This window comes from Elephas maximus, chromosome 2, assembly GCF_024166365.1.
Source record: "Elephas maximus indicus isolate mEleMax1 chromosome 2, mEleMax1 primary haplotype, whole genome shotgun sequence".
Lineage (NCBI taxonomy): Eukaryota > Metazoa > Chordata > Mammalia > Proboscidea > Elephantidae > Elephas > Elephas maximus.
The window spans coordinates 135,318,629-135,335,701 of record NC_064820.1 but is presented as its reverse complement, the minus strand read 5'-3'; the positions used below and the strand labels follow the sequence as shown (position 1 = coordinate 135,335,701).

At 38.7% G+C, this 17,073-nt stretch overlaps 1 protein-coding gene across 4 annotated transcripts in view; it reads left to right on the top strand.

Annotated features, from left to right (window-relative positions):
• SNX24 (sorting nexin 24) overlaps positions 1-15,911 on the top strand; it is a 166,967-nt gene extending 151,056 nt beyond the window's left edge. For all 4 annotated transcript variants that reach the window (XM_049873577.1, XM_049873575.1, XM_049873578.1 and 1 more), the window contains 4 exons: positions 2,055-2,149; positions 3,531-3,563; positions 4,095-4,159; positions 13,950-15,911. In XM_049873577.1, coding sequence (XP_049729534.1) covers positions 2,055-2,149; positions 3,531-3,563; positions 4,095-4,159; positions 13,950-14,017 — 261 coding nt within the window. In that variant the 3' untranslated portion in view covers positions 14,018-15,911. The remainder of the gene's footprint in view (positions 1-2,054; positions 2,150-3,530; positions 3,564-4,094; positions 4,160-13,949) is intronic.
• Positions 15,912-17,073: the final 1,162 nt, after the last annotated feature.

The window sequence follows — 17,073 nt, the reverse complement described above, 5'->3', positions numbered from 1 at the left end:
CTATTGCCTGGACGAACAGCTCTGTTCTGTGTTTGTTACAACATTAAGCTTTATTATTCATACAGGTATTATGTCATCCTTTTAAATAGATATCTAGAAACAAACTGATAACCATTGCAGCTTGTATTACATCAAAAAGTCCTTGGAGTTTCATACATATGTTGAGTTCTAGAACCTCTGAGCTCTGGGTACGGAAATAATGACCCTCTGGACAACCAAAAAATTTCCTCAGTTAGGTAAACATTTAGAAAAAAGTCAAACGATTTGAAGGAAATAAACTGAAATAGTAATGAAATTTTGCCTCTGGGCCAAGGAGTTATTTTTTTTCCCCTAAATTCCCCCCCCCACCCCCCACCCCCCGCTTGTAATCAGGAAAATAAACATTTTGTATACGAGTGTATGTGTGAATATGTCTGTGTATGTGTTTATATACACATACGTACATTAACACACACATATACAGATGGATGGTTGGATGGATGGATGGATGGATGGATGAAGAATTAAGAGTAGGGAAATCATTTAGAGAGTGGTACAATGTTTTGATTCTATATCACTATATTCTAAGGCAAATTTAAGTTGTTATGTGTGTGTGTCTTTATCACTAGTCTTCTCCACCAATCCAGGTGCCACTGAATCTGTATTCACCACCATATCCCAGTACCTAACATAACAGATGTCCACTAAATATTTGTTAAATGAATAAAGTATAACCCAAAATGCTTTTCTTCTTTTTTATTCCTTAAGCTCCAGTGGGTACAGCGGGCTGTGTAAGGAATAGTAACAGCCCCAAATAGGGCTGGCTCTCCACATGCCCCCTTCGGTAGGGCTGAACAGCAAGAGGGTTGAGCCCTAGAGAAGTACAGAGGTCACCCTGGGTAGGACTGGCAGCCTGTGGAGTCCCTCACTGTTATACTGGAACGGGTAGCAGTATTCCAAAGCCCTTTGAGAAGTGGGCAACTCAGTATGTTAATTATGGCTAAAAATGAGACATTACATAGAATTATCCATATACATGATATACATAATTTGACCTTGCCTTTGTCACTTGTCATATACCTTATGTATCAGCTTACATCGCTATCCCTAATGAGCTGTGTGAATGAAATTTCACCATTGTTTCTCCTTGTTCTTTCCACAGTGTATGCTTATTGTAAGAAACTTAGCCATGATAAATTATAATAATGACCCCTAAGAATGGTTATGCAAATTTAGGCTATTATATAATTCTGATGCTTTTCTTCCATGGTCTTTGTTTAAAAAGGGGGAGGGCTGTAAGTGTGCAATCAGTTCAAACACTCTGGCAGACTGTTTTAAAAATACATGTATATGAAAATGCACCCTGTAGTTAACTCCATCAGATTTCTCTTTGAAATTGCATAATAAGGTTATACGAATGCTGACATGGTTATGCCATTATGCTAGCTATTTAGCAGGGCTACCTAAGTGGAAGAACTCTATAGATTTTTTAAAATATATACGCTGCTTTACACTTAGTGGAAAAGTTGTTACTGACTCTTTAAGTGGAGTTGTCTAAATAGCAAGAAATGTCAGTTGGTACTAATGTAGAAACTGTGAGAGCTCAGGGGCTGACTAAATCTTCCAGCTAGAAAAAACATTTACAGTATTCCTAAACAACAGTGGTCTTTTCTGGAAATCTAAGTAAGGAAAGTTTGAGTGGCATATGTTAGCAGTGTTATTGATATTCCCAGGTTTGGAAATACTCATTCTGGATTAGAAGCTCCATGAAGGCAGTGACTCTTATCTACCTGGCTCCCCACTCTCTGGTCCCCTAGATCAGCATCTAGAGTAAAAGTAGGGTTCCTGCAAATGCTGGTTGAGTGGAGGAATAAATAGAACACTGCATTTTCTGACACCAAATAGCATGTGTGTTGGCCTGAATTCTTGGTGGGCAAAATGGGGGCCACTCCTCATGTCAACTGTGAGGAGTGATATTGGTAAAAACTTGATGGACAGTTATGACTTTTTGAAATAGTTCATTTGATTGATTGTCTAGCAAACTTTACTTCAGTTTCTGTTTTCTGCTTTCACAGGCTGTCATTTTAGAAAATGAAGAGCTTCCCAAACTGTTTCTTGATTTCCTCAACGTGCGACACTTGCCCTCTCTGCCAAAGGCAGAGAGTTGTGGGTAAGCATTATTGTTACATATTGAACATGTATATTAAGGTACTCTTCAGTAACTTATTGGTCTAACAGATATAGCCTGTGGTGCCAGAAGGGCCAGGCTAGCCACGCCCAGTCTCTTGGCTTGGGACAGCACTCGCTCGCCCCCTGCTTGTAGCCAAAGGAACTCCTCTAAAGCCCATACACCCATCTTGCAAGGATCAGTAACTCATGTTTAGACCAAGGTGATTGACCTTTTAAATTATGCTGTTATATAGAATGAAGTTATGTGGTGGGAATTATGAATCTAGGTAGTTTGCTTAGGTGCTAATTTGTTTATTTATGGAGACTCAAGCAAAGTCCATATTCCCTTGGCACATACGTTCATATAATATTAACACTATAAATGACCTTAGAGATGATCTGACTCAACTCCCCTCATTTAATAGTTGAACAAACTGAGACAAAAGAGTTATGTGCCTTTCCCAAGGCAGAACCCAGGCCTCCCATTGTACAGACCAATGCTTTTCTCCACTATCTTACCACCTCTTCCTTGGGTACTTCTAAAGACAGGATTGGAAGTCCTCATCCCTTTGTACTAAGGAATCAGAAGCTTGATATCATCAGCAATTAGCAAAGCCCTTCTGAAGAACTAACACTGAAACGCTGGAATGCTGTGGGTTGAGCTAGCCTCAGGAGGCAGCCAGCAACATCCCTGACATAGTAAATCCATTTACAAAGAAACCAATCACCACAGACTCTGCAAACCCTAGCAGGAGAGAGGGTTTTATCCATTTTATGGCTGCCTCCAGATCTGCCTGAAGGAAACACACTAACTACAAAACGTTTAAAGTAAAGTGAGCCACACCCGAAGGAGTGTTAAACCCCAGCTGTCAGCTGAATGAGAGGCTGTGGTCCCTGTCACAGCCTAGTCACTAGCAGCATTCAAGCAGGGCTGCTCACTACTCACCCACTCACCTCAGAGAAAGAATTAGACCCTGCCTTCACCAAATAATATGCGTTGTCAGTGTGTTCTGTTCCAGCTTGCGTGCGTTTACTTGGAGGTTGGACGTCATATGTGTATTTGTATTTTGTATTTGTATTTTTAAGAAGAAATGCTGGTAATCACAGTGAGTGAAATCTTTTCTCCACTGTACAAGCCCAAAAGTCGTAATAAAACTATAGTATTTTAAGTGCCCTTCAAGAAAAATTGAATTAAAGAATATACCGGTCTTATAAGTCCCTGGAACAAGGCACTTGCCACGCTACAGCTCAATGAAAAGTCCTAACTCTTTTCAAAATGTCTCCCAATTCAGTGCTCTAAGAATACCACTGTTTTCCCTTTGTGGGCGTAGATATTGACCCAGTTTATACCATTTTTTCTTTTTCTCTTTAAAAAATTGTAGATCTTTTGATGAGACAGAATCTGAGGAGTCAAGGTAAGAACAAATACTCATCAATTAGGAGATATCCAGACCAAGAATAGGACCTGGGTTTTGTTAAGTGTTTCATTACCCGTGGCATAAGTGTTTTAAGTCATGTTTTTCTTGAAAGCCTTTGTTAGAAAATTGGTTTTAAGATTACAAATATTGGAAAGGTAGTTCTAGGAGTAACTAAGTACATTTAGAAATGAAGGAATAAGAGCCCTAAGTTGTTTGATACAAGTAATAAGAGCACAGTTTTATCAATAATCATACTGCAAGATTAAAAAAAAAAAAAAAAAAAACTTTCAACAGTGATTTATTGTACAGATTGTATATCTACTTCAAATTCCACAATGAAATGTTTAGAAAATGAGCGCAGTGTTAGTTTGTTCCCTCTCACTCTGTTTGCTATTACTCACCCACACTGTTAGATACATAAACCTTTAGACGTCCCTGCAGCAGTTTGATCCCCTCAAAGCTAGTTTGTAGTGTTTTCTGTTTACCGTTGTCCCCTGATGCTGACATGCCTGTTCTTGACCTTTCCAGCAAACTGTCCCACCAGCCGGTGCTGCTGTTCCTCAGGGATCCATACGTCTTGCCTGCAGCCAGCGGTAATCAAACCTGTCATCTGCTAACAGCTCTTTACTGATCTGACCCTGCACCACATAAACCACGTTTTTAATACAGGTCTAACAGAGTGACATTGGTCCAGGGCTTAATAATCTGCCAATAAACCAGTGCTCTTGGTGTAAGAGACATTTAGAATTTTAATTGGGGCAGGCCTTTCAGTAGGAAACGTAATTTTTCTTTCTCTCTTCTCAGGCCATTTTGAATTACAGTAATAAGGGGAAAAGGTATCTATTGTCTTTAAATTTTTGGTGGTATGATTTTGGCCTCTGCCTGTTATTACCCAGGTGCCAGGCTTTGAACTCAACGGTCTAGCCCTTTTTAAAAATGCTTTCTTCCCAGAAGCTATGTATATACATTGCATATGTATCACCATTTCTGTTTAGATCACAGCTACATTGGTGGTCACTGAGTATATATTTTAAAGGGTATATATTTAAATATAATTAATTAATTCAGTTACTAATGGGATCAATATTTTTGCCTGAGTCTTGTTTGTGCTAAGAAATTCAAATCCTTCAGCGTCCCTTTAAAGGGCTGTGTTATACAGCTCTTTACAAGTACATTCTCAGACATTATCTCATTTAATTTCCTTAACAACCATATGAAATAGCCAGGCAGGTATTCTCATTGGCTAAATAAGAAAATCGAGGCTCAGGGTGGTCCCTGACTTGCCTGGTCTCAGGTGAGCAGTAGACCTCTTGCTGCCCAAATTCTCCTGTGTGTTTTTTGCGTATAGTGAATTTTTAATCTTTGTTCTGGAGAATAACTAAATAGCATAGCAACTGAATAGCAATACATACATTCCCTATTGAAACCATCCATAGTTTCTGACAATAAAACCTTATCACCATCAAGAGAAAGGTGACTGTTCTCTATAGCAAGTATCCACATACTCAGTTCACTCACTTACCTGTCAATTTAAAGGGCAGCCAGGACACAGCCCTGTTTGAGACTACTCTCGACTTCTCTGCTATGTCAAGGGACCATTCCCAGCACCCTGACCAGTGTTGCCTTTGGCATATGAGAACATTGTGCCATAGTGTTTTTTCTATAAGCTCCTTTCAGCATTTGCTTCCCATGTTTTACAAATATGCCTATGTTATATTAGTTGATGTTATCTTAACAAAATATATTTGACACATATTCAAAATGCAACTTAATCTAGATTAGATAGGTAGTATTTTATAAAGTATCCTTAATTACCTGTTAAGACTGGTTCCACAAATACTGTCTCCAGGTATTGTTTACGCTCAGATATTTCATGCATCTGACTGAAAATCCTGTAGAGAGGAATGATCACTGTTGAATAGCCAGGGGTGCTCTGTGGAAGAGGGTAGATATTTTGTGGCCCTTAAATCCAGTTTATCTAGCCTGTTGAGCAACACCTACCATGCGCTAGGCACCAGGTTTAACAACAAAGAACAGGAGGAGCTTTCTGGGAAAGAATATGCAGAGCAAATGTCTGGAGCTCGAAAGAGCAATCAGTATGTGTGGTTGGGAGGATGGTGGTGAGGATGAGTGACTTATACCAAAAGGGGATTAATGTTTCGGAGTAAATGGAAATCACAGCTTTGATGGAATTTTGGCCAGCCCAATTTCATAAATCATATTCCTGTAGCCTTAGAAGTGTTACACTAATGATACACTTTTGTAAATCCTTAGAATTTAATTTAAAGAGAAACTATACTTGCATCACATTTTTTGTTTTATGGTACTCCTTAGCAAAATGTTGAAGTTATTATCCAAAGGGTACTGAATATGGAAATATCTTCACAGATATACTAACACAAAAAGAAAAAAAAATTTTTTTTTACAGTCCCCACAAAATCAGAGAAGCTTCCATTTTTGAAGTTCTAATAATCAAAGCATATCTTCTTAACATCAGAAGCCAAGAAGCACCCTCTTTTTTTGTAATTTATTTTATTTTTGTCTTTGAAAATATATACAGCAGAACATACACCAATTCAACAATTTCTACATGTACAATTCAGTGAAACTGATTACATTCTTTGAGATATGGAACCATTTTCACCCTCCTTTCCTGAGTTATTCTTAACGTAGATTCACTGCCCCCTAAGATTCCTATCCCCCATGCGTCTGTCAGTTTTGTCGTACTATGGGGGCTTGTGTATTGCTGAGATGCTGGAAGCTATACCACCAGTATTCAAATACCAGCAGGGTCACCCATGGTGGACAGGTTTCAGCTGAGCTTCCAGACTAAAACAGACTAGGAAGTAGGACCCAGCAGTTTACTTCTGAAAAAAATTAGCCAGTGAAAACCCTAGGAACAGTAGCAGAACTTTGATACAGTGCCGGAAGATGAGCCCTTCAGATTGGAAGGCACTCCAAATACAACTGAGGAAGAGCTGCCTCCTAAAAGTAGAGTCAACCTTAATGACATGGATGGAGTCAAGCTTTTGGGATCTTCATTTGCTGATGTGGCACAACTCAAGATGAAAAGTAACAGCTGCAAATATCCATTAATTATCAGAACATGGAATGTATGAAGTATGAATCTAGAAAAATAGGAATTCATCAAAAATGGAATGCATAAACATCGGTATCCTAGGCATTAGTGAGCTGAAATGAACTGGTATTGGCTATTTTGAATGGGACAATCATATGGTCTTCTATGCCGGGAATGACAACTTAAAAGAGGAATGACATTGCGTTCATTGTCAATAAGAACATTTCAAGATCTATCCTGAAGTAAAGTACTGTCAGTGATAGGATAATATACATATACCTACAAGGAAGACCAGTTAATATGACTGTTATTCAAATTTACGGACCAACCACTAAGGCTAAACATGAAGAAATGGAAGATTTTTGTCAACCTCTGCAGTCAGAACTTGATCGAATATGCAATCAGGATGCATTGGTAATTACTGGTGATTGGAATGTGAAAGCTGGAAACAAAGAAGGATCAGTAGATGGAAAAAAGGGCCTTGGTGATAGAAACAATTCCAGAGATCACATGATAGAATTTTGTAAGACCAACGACTTCTTCATAATATCCTTTTTCACCAACATAATCGGCGACTATACCTTGCCAGAGAGAATACACAAGAATCAAATCAACTACATCTGTGCAAAGAGACAATGGAAAGCTCAATATCATCAGTCAAAGCAAGGCCAGATGCCAACTGCGGAACAAAGCATCATTTGCTCATATGCAAGTTCAAGTTGAAACTGAAGAAAATTAGAACAAGTCCACAAGAGCCAAAATATGACCTTGAGTATCCCACCTGAATTTAGAGACCATCTCAGAAATAGATTTGACACATCAAACACTAATGACCCAAGACCAGACGAGTTGTGGAATGACATCAAGGATATCATACAGGAAGAAAGCAAAAGGTCATTAGAAGACAGGAAAGAAAGAAAAGACGAAAATGAATGTTAGAAGAAACTCTGAAACTTGCTCTTGAATGTCGAGTAGTTAAAGCAAAAAGAAGAAATGATGAAGTAAAAGAGCTGAACAGAAAATTTCAAAGGTTGACTTAGGAAGACAAAGGAAAGTATTATAATGACATGTGCAAAGAGCTGGAGATAGAAAACCAAAAGGAAAGAACGCCCTTGGCATTTCTCAAGTTGAAAGAACTGAAGGAAAAATTCAAGCCTCAAATTGCAATACTGAAGGATTCTACGGGGAAAATATTAAATGATGCAGGAAGCATCAAAAGAAGATGGAATGAACACACAGTCACTATACCAAAAAAATTGGTCGACGTTCAACCATTTCAGAAGGTAGCGTATAATCAGGAACTGGTGGTCCTGAAGGAAGAGGTCCAAACTGCACTGAAGGCATTGGGAAAAAATACGGCTCTACGAATTGACAGAATACAAATTGAGATGTTTCAACGATCAGGTGTACCTGTCACCTGGCCAACTGACTAGAAGAGATCCATATTTATGCCCATTCCAAAAAAAGTTCATCCAAATGAATGTGGAAATTATTGAACAGTATTAACATCACATGCAAGTAAAATTTTGCTGAAGGTTATTCAAAAGCGGCTACAGCAGTATATCGACAGGGAACTGCCAGAAATTCAAGGCGCATTTAGAAGAGGACATGGAACCATGGATATCATTGCTGATGTCAGATGGATCCTGGCTGAAAGCAGAGAATGCCAGAAAGATGTTTACCTCTATTTTATTGACTATGCAAAAGCATTCAACTATGTGGATCATAACCAATTATGGATAACATTGCCAAGAATGGGAATCCCAGAACACTTAATTGTGCTCATGGGGAACCTGTACATAGACCAAGAGGCAGTTGTTCGAACAGAACAAGGGGATACTGCATGGTTTAAAGTCAGGAAAGGTGTGCATCAGGGTTGTATCCTTTCACCATACTTACACAGTCTGTATGCTGAGCAAATAATCTGAGAGGCTGGACTATATGAAGAAGCACAGGACATCAGGATTGGAGGAAGACTCATTAACAGCCTGCATTATGCAGATGACACAACCTTGCTTGCTGAAAGTGAAGAGGATCAAAGACCACAACTTCAGTATGGATTATACCTAACAACAACAATAACATGTTCCCTATGTTGCTGTTGTCAGTTGTTCCCATATAAAAAAAACCAAACCTGTTGCTGTTGAGTCGATTCTGACTCATAGCGACTCTGTAGGACAGAGTAGAATTGCCCCACAGGGTTTCCAAGCCTGTTGGTTTTGAACTGCTGGCCTTTTGATTAGGAGCCATAGCTCTTAAAGACTATGCCACCAGGGTTGTTTCCATATAGACAGTTCTTAAAAGAGCATAATGCTCAAGTCAGACATTCTTTACAAATTAAGTGAAACTATTATTTGGTTTTAAGAAGACTCCAGGAGATATTTTTCGTTTAAAGTTTAAAGATTATCTCAGATCAATAGTTTCAGGGGTTCATCCAGCCTCCATAGCTCTAGAAAGTCTGGAGTCCATGAGAATTTGAAATTCTATTCTGCATTTTCTCCCTAATGATCAGGATTATTCTATAGAATCTTTTTTCAAATTGCTCAGTAATGGTAGCTGGGTGCCATCCACTTCTTCTGGTCTCGTGGCAAAGGAGACAATTGATCATAGAGGCAATTTGCCGTGCATTCCGTTTCCTCCTTTTATGCTTATAATATAATTTCACTAACTTCAAATAGGCTTTTATGTTTTGAATGATACGGTATTTATATGTACCAAAAAAAAAAAAAAAACCAGTTGCCATCAAGTTGATTCCTACTTATGATGACCCCATGTGTGTCAGAGTAGAGCTGTGCTCCATAGGGTTTTCAAGGCTGTGACCTTTTGGAAGCAGATTGCCAGGTCTTTCTCTCAAGGCTCCTGTGGGTAGGTTTGAACTGCCAACCTTTTGGTTAGTAGTCAAGCATTTGACTGTGCCACCTAGGGACTCCCATGTAGTATGCCCTATTTGGGCACTTCACTTACAATTAATCAACAGCTCTATTTATAGCTATGGGTTTTAATATGCTTCTGTGTGGGAGAAGTACATTTAGAATTAAAGCTAATTGAGCTAAATCGTTGCTTTTGATTAGGATATAAATATACAGATTTAAGGCCTATTGCGAAATTTTAAAGATATATTCATGAAAAATTACGTTACTTCATGTTGGAAAAAAAGCAGAAACTAAGAAATCAAGTGTCATCAACCAAAAGCAACTGGATCCTCATGTATTGGAGATATTTTTAAAACCTTATTTTATTTAAAGGCATACCTCAGAGATATTGTGAGTTTGGTTCTAGACTACCACAATAAAGTGAGTCACACAAATTTCTCTGGTTTCTCACTGTGTATAAAAGTCATGTTTGTACTATACTGTAGTCTGTTAAGTATGCAATAGCATTATGTTCAAAAAAAAAAGTATATACCTTGATTAAAAATAATTTATTGATTAAAAATACTAACCATCATCTCAGCCTTCAGCGAGTTGTCATCTTTCACCGGTGAAGGGTCTTGCCTCAGTGTTGATGGCTGCTGACTGATCAGGGTGCTGGTTAAAGAAGGTTAGGGTGGCTGTGGTAACTTCTTAAAATAAGACAACAGTGAAGTTTGCCTCACTGATCGATTCTTCCTTTCCTGAAAGATTTCTCTGTAGTATACCCTGCTGTTTGATAGCATTTTACCCACAGTAGAACTTCTTTCAAAATTGGAATCAGTCCTCTCAAACCCTGCCTCTGCTCTAGCAACTAAGTTTAGGTAATATCTTTGTTGTCATTTCAACAATGTTCAGAGCATCTTCAGGACTAGATTTCATCTCAAGAAACCACTTTATTTGCTCATCCAAAAGAAGCAACTTCCGTTGAAGTTTTATCATGAGATTGCAGGAATTCAGTCACATCTTCAAGCTCAGCTTCTAATTCTGGTTCTGTTGCTGTTTGCACCACATCTGCAGTTACTTCCTCCACTGAAGTCTTGAATGCCTCAAAGTCATCCATGAGGGTTGGAATCAGCTTCTTCCAAACTCCTGTTACTGTTGATATTTTGATCTCCTACTGTGAATCACGGATGTTCTTAATGGCATGTAGAACAGTGAATCCTTTCCAGAAGGTTTTCAATGTACTTTCCCCAGATTCATCAGAGGTATCACTGTCTACAGCAGCTACAGCCTTATGAAATGTATTTCTTAAAGAATAAGACTTGAAAGTCGAAATAGCTCCTTGATCCATGGGCTGCAGAATGGATGTTGTGTTAGCAGCATGAAAACAACATTAATCTCCTTGTATATCCCTATCAGAGCTCTTGGGTAACCAGGTGCCTTGTCAATGAGCAGTAATATTTTGAAAGGAATCCTTTTTTCTAAGCAGTAGGTCTCAACAGTGAGGTTAAAATATTCAGTAAACCATGTCGTAAACAGATGTGCTGTCATCCAGGCTTTGTTACTCCATTTATAGAGCACAGGCAGAGTAGATTTAGCATAATTCTTAAGGACCCTAGAATTTTCAGGATGGTAAAAAATGATCTTTGGCTTCAGCTTAAAGTCACCAGCTGCATTAACCCTTAACAAGAGAGTCAGGCTGTCCCTTAAAGCTTTAAAGCCAGGCATTGACTCCTCTCTAGCTGTGAAAGTCCTAGATGGCATCTTCTTCCAAGAGAAGGCTGTTTTGTCTGCACTGAAACTCTGTTTTTACTCTAGCCCCTTCATCAGTTATCTTGGCTAGATTTTCTGGAGAACTTCCTGCAGCTTCTACGTTGGCACCTGCTGCTTTACCTTGCACTTTTATGTTATGGAGACGGCTGCTTTCCTTAAACCTTGTGAACCAACCTCTGAGTGCTTCCAACTAAACTTTTCTTCTGAAGCTTCTCTCCGCTCTCAGCCTTCATAGAATTGAAGAGAGTTAGGGCCTTGCTCTGGATTAGGCTTTGGCTTAAGGGAATGTTGTGGCTGATTTAATCTTATGTCCAGACCACTAAAACCTTCTCCATATCAGCAATAAGGCTGTTTTGCTTTCTTGTCATTTGTGTGTTCACTGGAATAGCACTTTTAATTTCCTTCAAGAACTTTTCCTTTGCGTTCACAAGTTGGCTAACTGTTTGGTGCAAGAGGCCTAACTTGCAGCCTATCCTGGCTTTCAACATGCTTTCCTCACTAAGCTTCATCATTTCTAGCTTTTGATTTAAAAAGACGTGCAACTCTTCCTTTCGCTTGAACACTTAGAGGCCATTGTAGGGTTATTAATTTGCCTAATTTCAATCCTATTGTGTCTCAGGGAATAGGGAGGCCCCAGGAGAGGGAGAGAAACGGGAATGGCTAGCCTGTGGAGCAGTCAGAACACGCACAACATTTATCGATTAAATTTGCCATCTATATGAGCTTGGTTCTTGGCATCCAAAAACAATTACAATGATAATATCAAAGATCACTGATCACAGATCACCATAGCAAATATAATAATGAGGAAAAAGTTTGAAGTATTGTGAGAATTACCAAAACGTGACAGAGACAGGAAGTGAGCACATGCTGTTTGAAGAATGGCACCGATAGATTTGTTCAACACAAACCTTCAATTTGTAATAAACACAATACTTGCGAAGCACAGTAAAGTGAAGGGCGATAAAATGAATTATGCCTGCATTTGTTTATTTCCTTGTCTTCCAGATTATCATGTAAGTTCCCTGAGGGCAAGGACTTTTACTATATTTGTAGTAATCAGAACGGTACGTAGTGCATAATGATGGCTGATACTGCATGCCAAGCTCAGGTCTAAGTACTTTGTTTTACTCGTCAGTTTTTACAACAATCGATGAGGTAGGTTGTGAGATCCATTTCACAGTTAACGAAACTGAGGTACAGAGATGTCAAATAACTCACCTAAGTTCACACAGCTATTAAGTGACTGATCCAGGACACAGATGCTTCCCAATAAATATTTGCTGAGCCGAACTTAACACTGTATTCACCTACTTACTTGGCTTCCCCTTTGGCAAGTTTCAAGGGTCCCTCAAGTCTGTAAGTCCAGAACTGACTGTCTTCTATTTTATTCCCATTCTGAGTCTTATAGCTGGTCTTCTCTCACTACTCGTCTGGTTAGGCAAGGTGGAAACCTAAGAAGCATCATTGACTTCTGCCTTTGCCTCACCAGTCACGTCTCATCCACCACGAGGCCATCCAGGTGATGTCCTTCGTTTTTCTAGAAGCCATTCACTTTTCTCCATCTTCCGACCGCTGCTCTCGTCAGGCTGCCCTCACTTCCCACGTCTACTGCAGTAGCAGCTGAGCTGCTCTCCTTGTGTCTACTTTAACTTGCTCCAGTAGTCTCTGAATGACAGCCAGAGACTTTTCAAAACACCATCTGATGTGTTTTCCTCTGCTTACAATCCTGTAATAGCTTCTCATTGCTTTCTAGATAAAGCCAGAATTCTTGTCCATTCCTGTCCATTGCTGCCCTCCCTGATGAGATCTAATCTCCCTTTAGGTGGTTTCATATAGTAGGTACTCTATACAGATTGGATAAAGAAATAAGCTTTTTTTTTTTTGTCTTATTAAAGTTTTAGACCACTTAATTTCCTTATATAATAACTATATTTATTTTAAGTCTTCGGTTTTAACAAGTTCCTGGGTAGAATTATGTGCAGATTGAAGTTCAAACATTGAATTTCTGAGCCATGCAATAAATTGGTTTTTCCTCTGTTCAAGTAGTCCATTCATATTTTACCTGCTCTGATAACTAGAATGTGGAACAGCATACCATGCACCCCTGGGTTTCCTTTGTATCTCCTCTAAAAATGTAGCTGGTTTTTTCAAGGTTGACCATATGGCTTTTGTGGGAAATTTGCCCTTTTAAATTTAGGAAGACAGGTTCCCGTCTTACTGCCCTCCAGAAGCTGCTGTAATGGAACAAGCATCCTCTAAGACATCTTGGACTAAATGCTGCTGTAAACCGCAATGGAAAAACTGCAGCGAAGTATTCCCAGTAGAAATCTTGGAATTCCTTCAAGTATATTGAGATTTTGTTAGAAATTGAATTGCCAGTGTAATCCATCTTTCTTGTGAGAAAACATTCAGATAAAGAGCCGGGGCCTAGCAGCATTAACCATTAGAACATCCCTTAAATCAATAAGCTACAAATCTGGCCGTGCATTCCGCAGCACCTGGCAGTGCAGTAACATGGCTTTAGGCCGCAGCATGGCTGATAGCATACCCTGAACAAGGACAGACTGCCCGGCACTGTGGAGCGTTCGGTTATAGCAGGCCTTACCGTGTTAAATTCTACAGAAATTATATTTTATCAATGTACATGAGAAAAGCAGTTTTTCTTTTGTTTTTCAGATTGTCCAAATGTGGTTATTGAAGGAGTTCTCCATGGGATATTTTACCCTCACGTCCAGCCCAGGTAGAAATCCTACGTGGCTAAAAGAAGCTAAAGCAAGTTGAGAAGTCATTGTCAAGGAAATTGATATCTACCAAATTAGCCTAACTCTATGGCATAACATCTCTAGCTAGTGGTAAAATTCACAGTCCCAGCTTAATTCAGGGCAGGGATGTTTCCATTAAGAATGGTGCTTTTAAAAATAGAAACTGAACCAGGATAGTGGTTAGGTTAAGGCCAAGTGGTAAAGAAGTAGAATGTAGCTACCAACTTAGAAACCTGTGAAAAAGAAGCCACAGGACATCGCTGGGAGCACCGAGTATAACAAAACAGAGCTACCCACTGCTCCAGCAGCACCATTTGCTAATTGAAAATCATATCTGGACTCAGACGGATACAACTTTTTTGTTCAGATTTTGTGACACACTAATCTTTTCACCGTGAGATTTTCTCAGCTAGTGATGGGTACATTCTGAAGTGCTGGCTCCAGGCAAGTGTGACAGAAACACACCGTGCTAATTGTGAGGAAGGAACTAAACTGGAAATTAAATTATACTGAGGATATCATGGCATTTTAGGAATCATAGCTTTTTACTTACATCATAGTGGAGTTGCATCATACTAGGGGTTAGTTTCTAGCATCAGCCCATGAGATAAAATGGAATCTTATCAAGATTATCTTTGAAAGCCCTTTAGGAAGGCCCCATATTAGAAATCTGTACATCCACCACAATGAGCTTTTTCTCCAGTGTTGCAAGAAATGACTATTTCTTCAGCTGAAGACCAAATGAAGTTTTCGGTGTTTGTCAGGGGCCATTTTATATAAGAAACACAGACCTTTAAACACGAGACTCACACTCAGCCTACAGGAAGCCTGTCCTCTGAGAGGCAGAAGTGAACTGACAGAGGGGATCCCAGATCGATAATACTCACCTTGGTTTACTTGAGGGGATACACTCATTGAGTAAGTGGAATTGCCACAGCATTAAATGTTATTTTCCTTATCATTTCCTTTTCACTTACCTCATATATTGAAATAATGTAAGTTAAAGTGTTTATAATAAGGAAGACTGAAGAAGAATTGATGCGTTTGAATGATGGTGTTGACGAAGAATATTGACTATACAGTGAACTGCCAAAAGAGTGAACAAATCTGTCCTGGAAGAAGTAACAGCAAGAATGCTCCTTAGAAGCGAGGATGGCAAGACCCCTTCTCATGTACTTTGGACATGTTATTCAGAGGGACCAGTCCCTGGAGAAGGACATCATGCTTGGTAAAATAGAGGGTCAGTGAAAAAGAGGAAAACCCTCGAGATGAATTAAGACAGTGGCTGCGACAGTGGGCTAAAACATAGCAACGATTGTGAAGATGGTGCAGGACTGGGCAGTGTTTCATTCTTTTGTACATAGGGTCAATATGAGTTGGAACCAGCTCGACAGCACCTATCAACAACAACAACAAAGTGTTTATGATATAACTCTACTTCAAACAGACAGTCATATTTATCTTACATGTTTCTTATAAAGGGTAAAAGCATATATGTTACCTGTATGTGTGTGCTATATTTGGGCATTTCATTGAAAACTAATGATTAGCCTATTTATGGTTATTAGTTTTATTAAGCTTCTATGTGGAAAAAAAATTTTTTTTTTTTTTATGTGGGAGACATATGTGTAGAATCAAAACTAACAACTAAATCATGCCTTTTGATTAGGAACTAAATGTATAGGTTTAAAGCCTGTGCAAACTCTTAAAGATACGTTTTATGATAGGTTGTTACTACTTCTGGGAAACAAAACTAATCAAGTGTCATCAACCAAAAATAACTGTATAGTCAAGTATTGGAAATATTTTTTAAGTGTTTTGGTTATTAACTATTTTGAGTTAAATGAAAAAAAAGAATAAAGCATATTTGAATTAGTCTTCTGTTCCTGGGATTTTATTTGAAATATGAATTGTCTCTTTTTAACTGTAGTAAATATATATGTAACAAAATGTTTGCTATCAACATTCTTCACATGTGCAATTTGTATGTCTCTTTACACACAGATACACACACACTGGGCACTGGAACAATGTGTCCAGCTGCCACCACCTATATCACAATTGCCTCTGCACACTCATGGCCTTGATTGCCAGCAGCCACAGTCCAAAGCAGCAGGAAGATGGTCTTCATCTGCTTCCATCTTCCACATCTCATGAATGTACATTGAGTTGACAAAACCTTAATCACATTGAGATCTCCCGCTGCAAGGGAGTCTGGGAAGGACTTGACAGCTTTCTGGTCTCTGAAGTTCAGGACTACACATTGGAAAGATGATGGAAAATATTTCCATGGTTGAAAATTTAAGAAAAACATCTAAAAGGATATATAAAGAAGAAAAGTCTTCTTACCCAGTATCTTATATTCGCAGTTTCCCTTCCACAGACAACTGCTGTACTTAGTTTATGTGTATTCTTCCAGAGACATTTCATCCACAGGCAAGCAAATATTGTACATTTAGTGTATATATATTCTGTCTCCCTCTTTTTTACAAAAATGGTAGCATACAATACTCATTATTTTCTATTTTCATTTCATTTATTATCTTGATGATCTGACCATATTAGTCCGTAAGTGCTTTCTCAACTTTTTTGCATGGAGCTGCTATGACTTATGTAACTAGTACCCTGGGACCATATTAATAAGCATTTGTTTCTGTTTTTCTTTTATAAAAATGCTATAGACAATAGCCTTGTGCATATACTGTGTATTTTATTAATTTTTCATAAAGCAATTATAAAGTCAGTATTAAAGAGCAAAACATTCATTTAAAAAACTCAGCAAGCTGTTAGACATCTTTATGCCTGATTTCATGATATTTTACTGTTGGTTTTTATTGCACAGATACCCAATTTTGCTCTGAAATTTGTGCACTGCACACAAATCCAGGCATGTCATTTATGAGGACCAGTGTCATGCTTGGAGCCCTGCGCTTGGGGATATGTCAAAAAACCTAGATCATTCAAAGCATGTATTCGTTGACAATTGAAAAATAAAGGGTAAAGAGAAAATCACAGAACAAAAAGAAGGAAAAGAAATC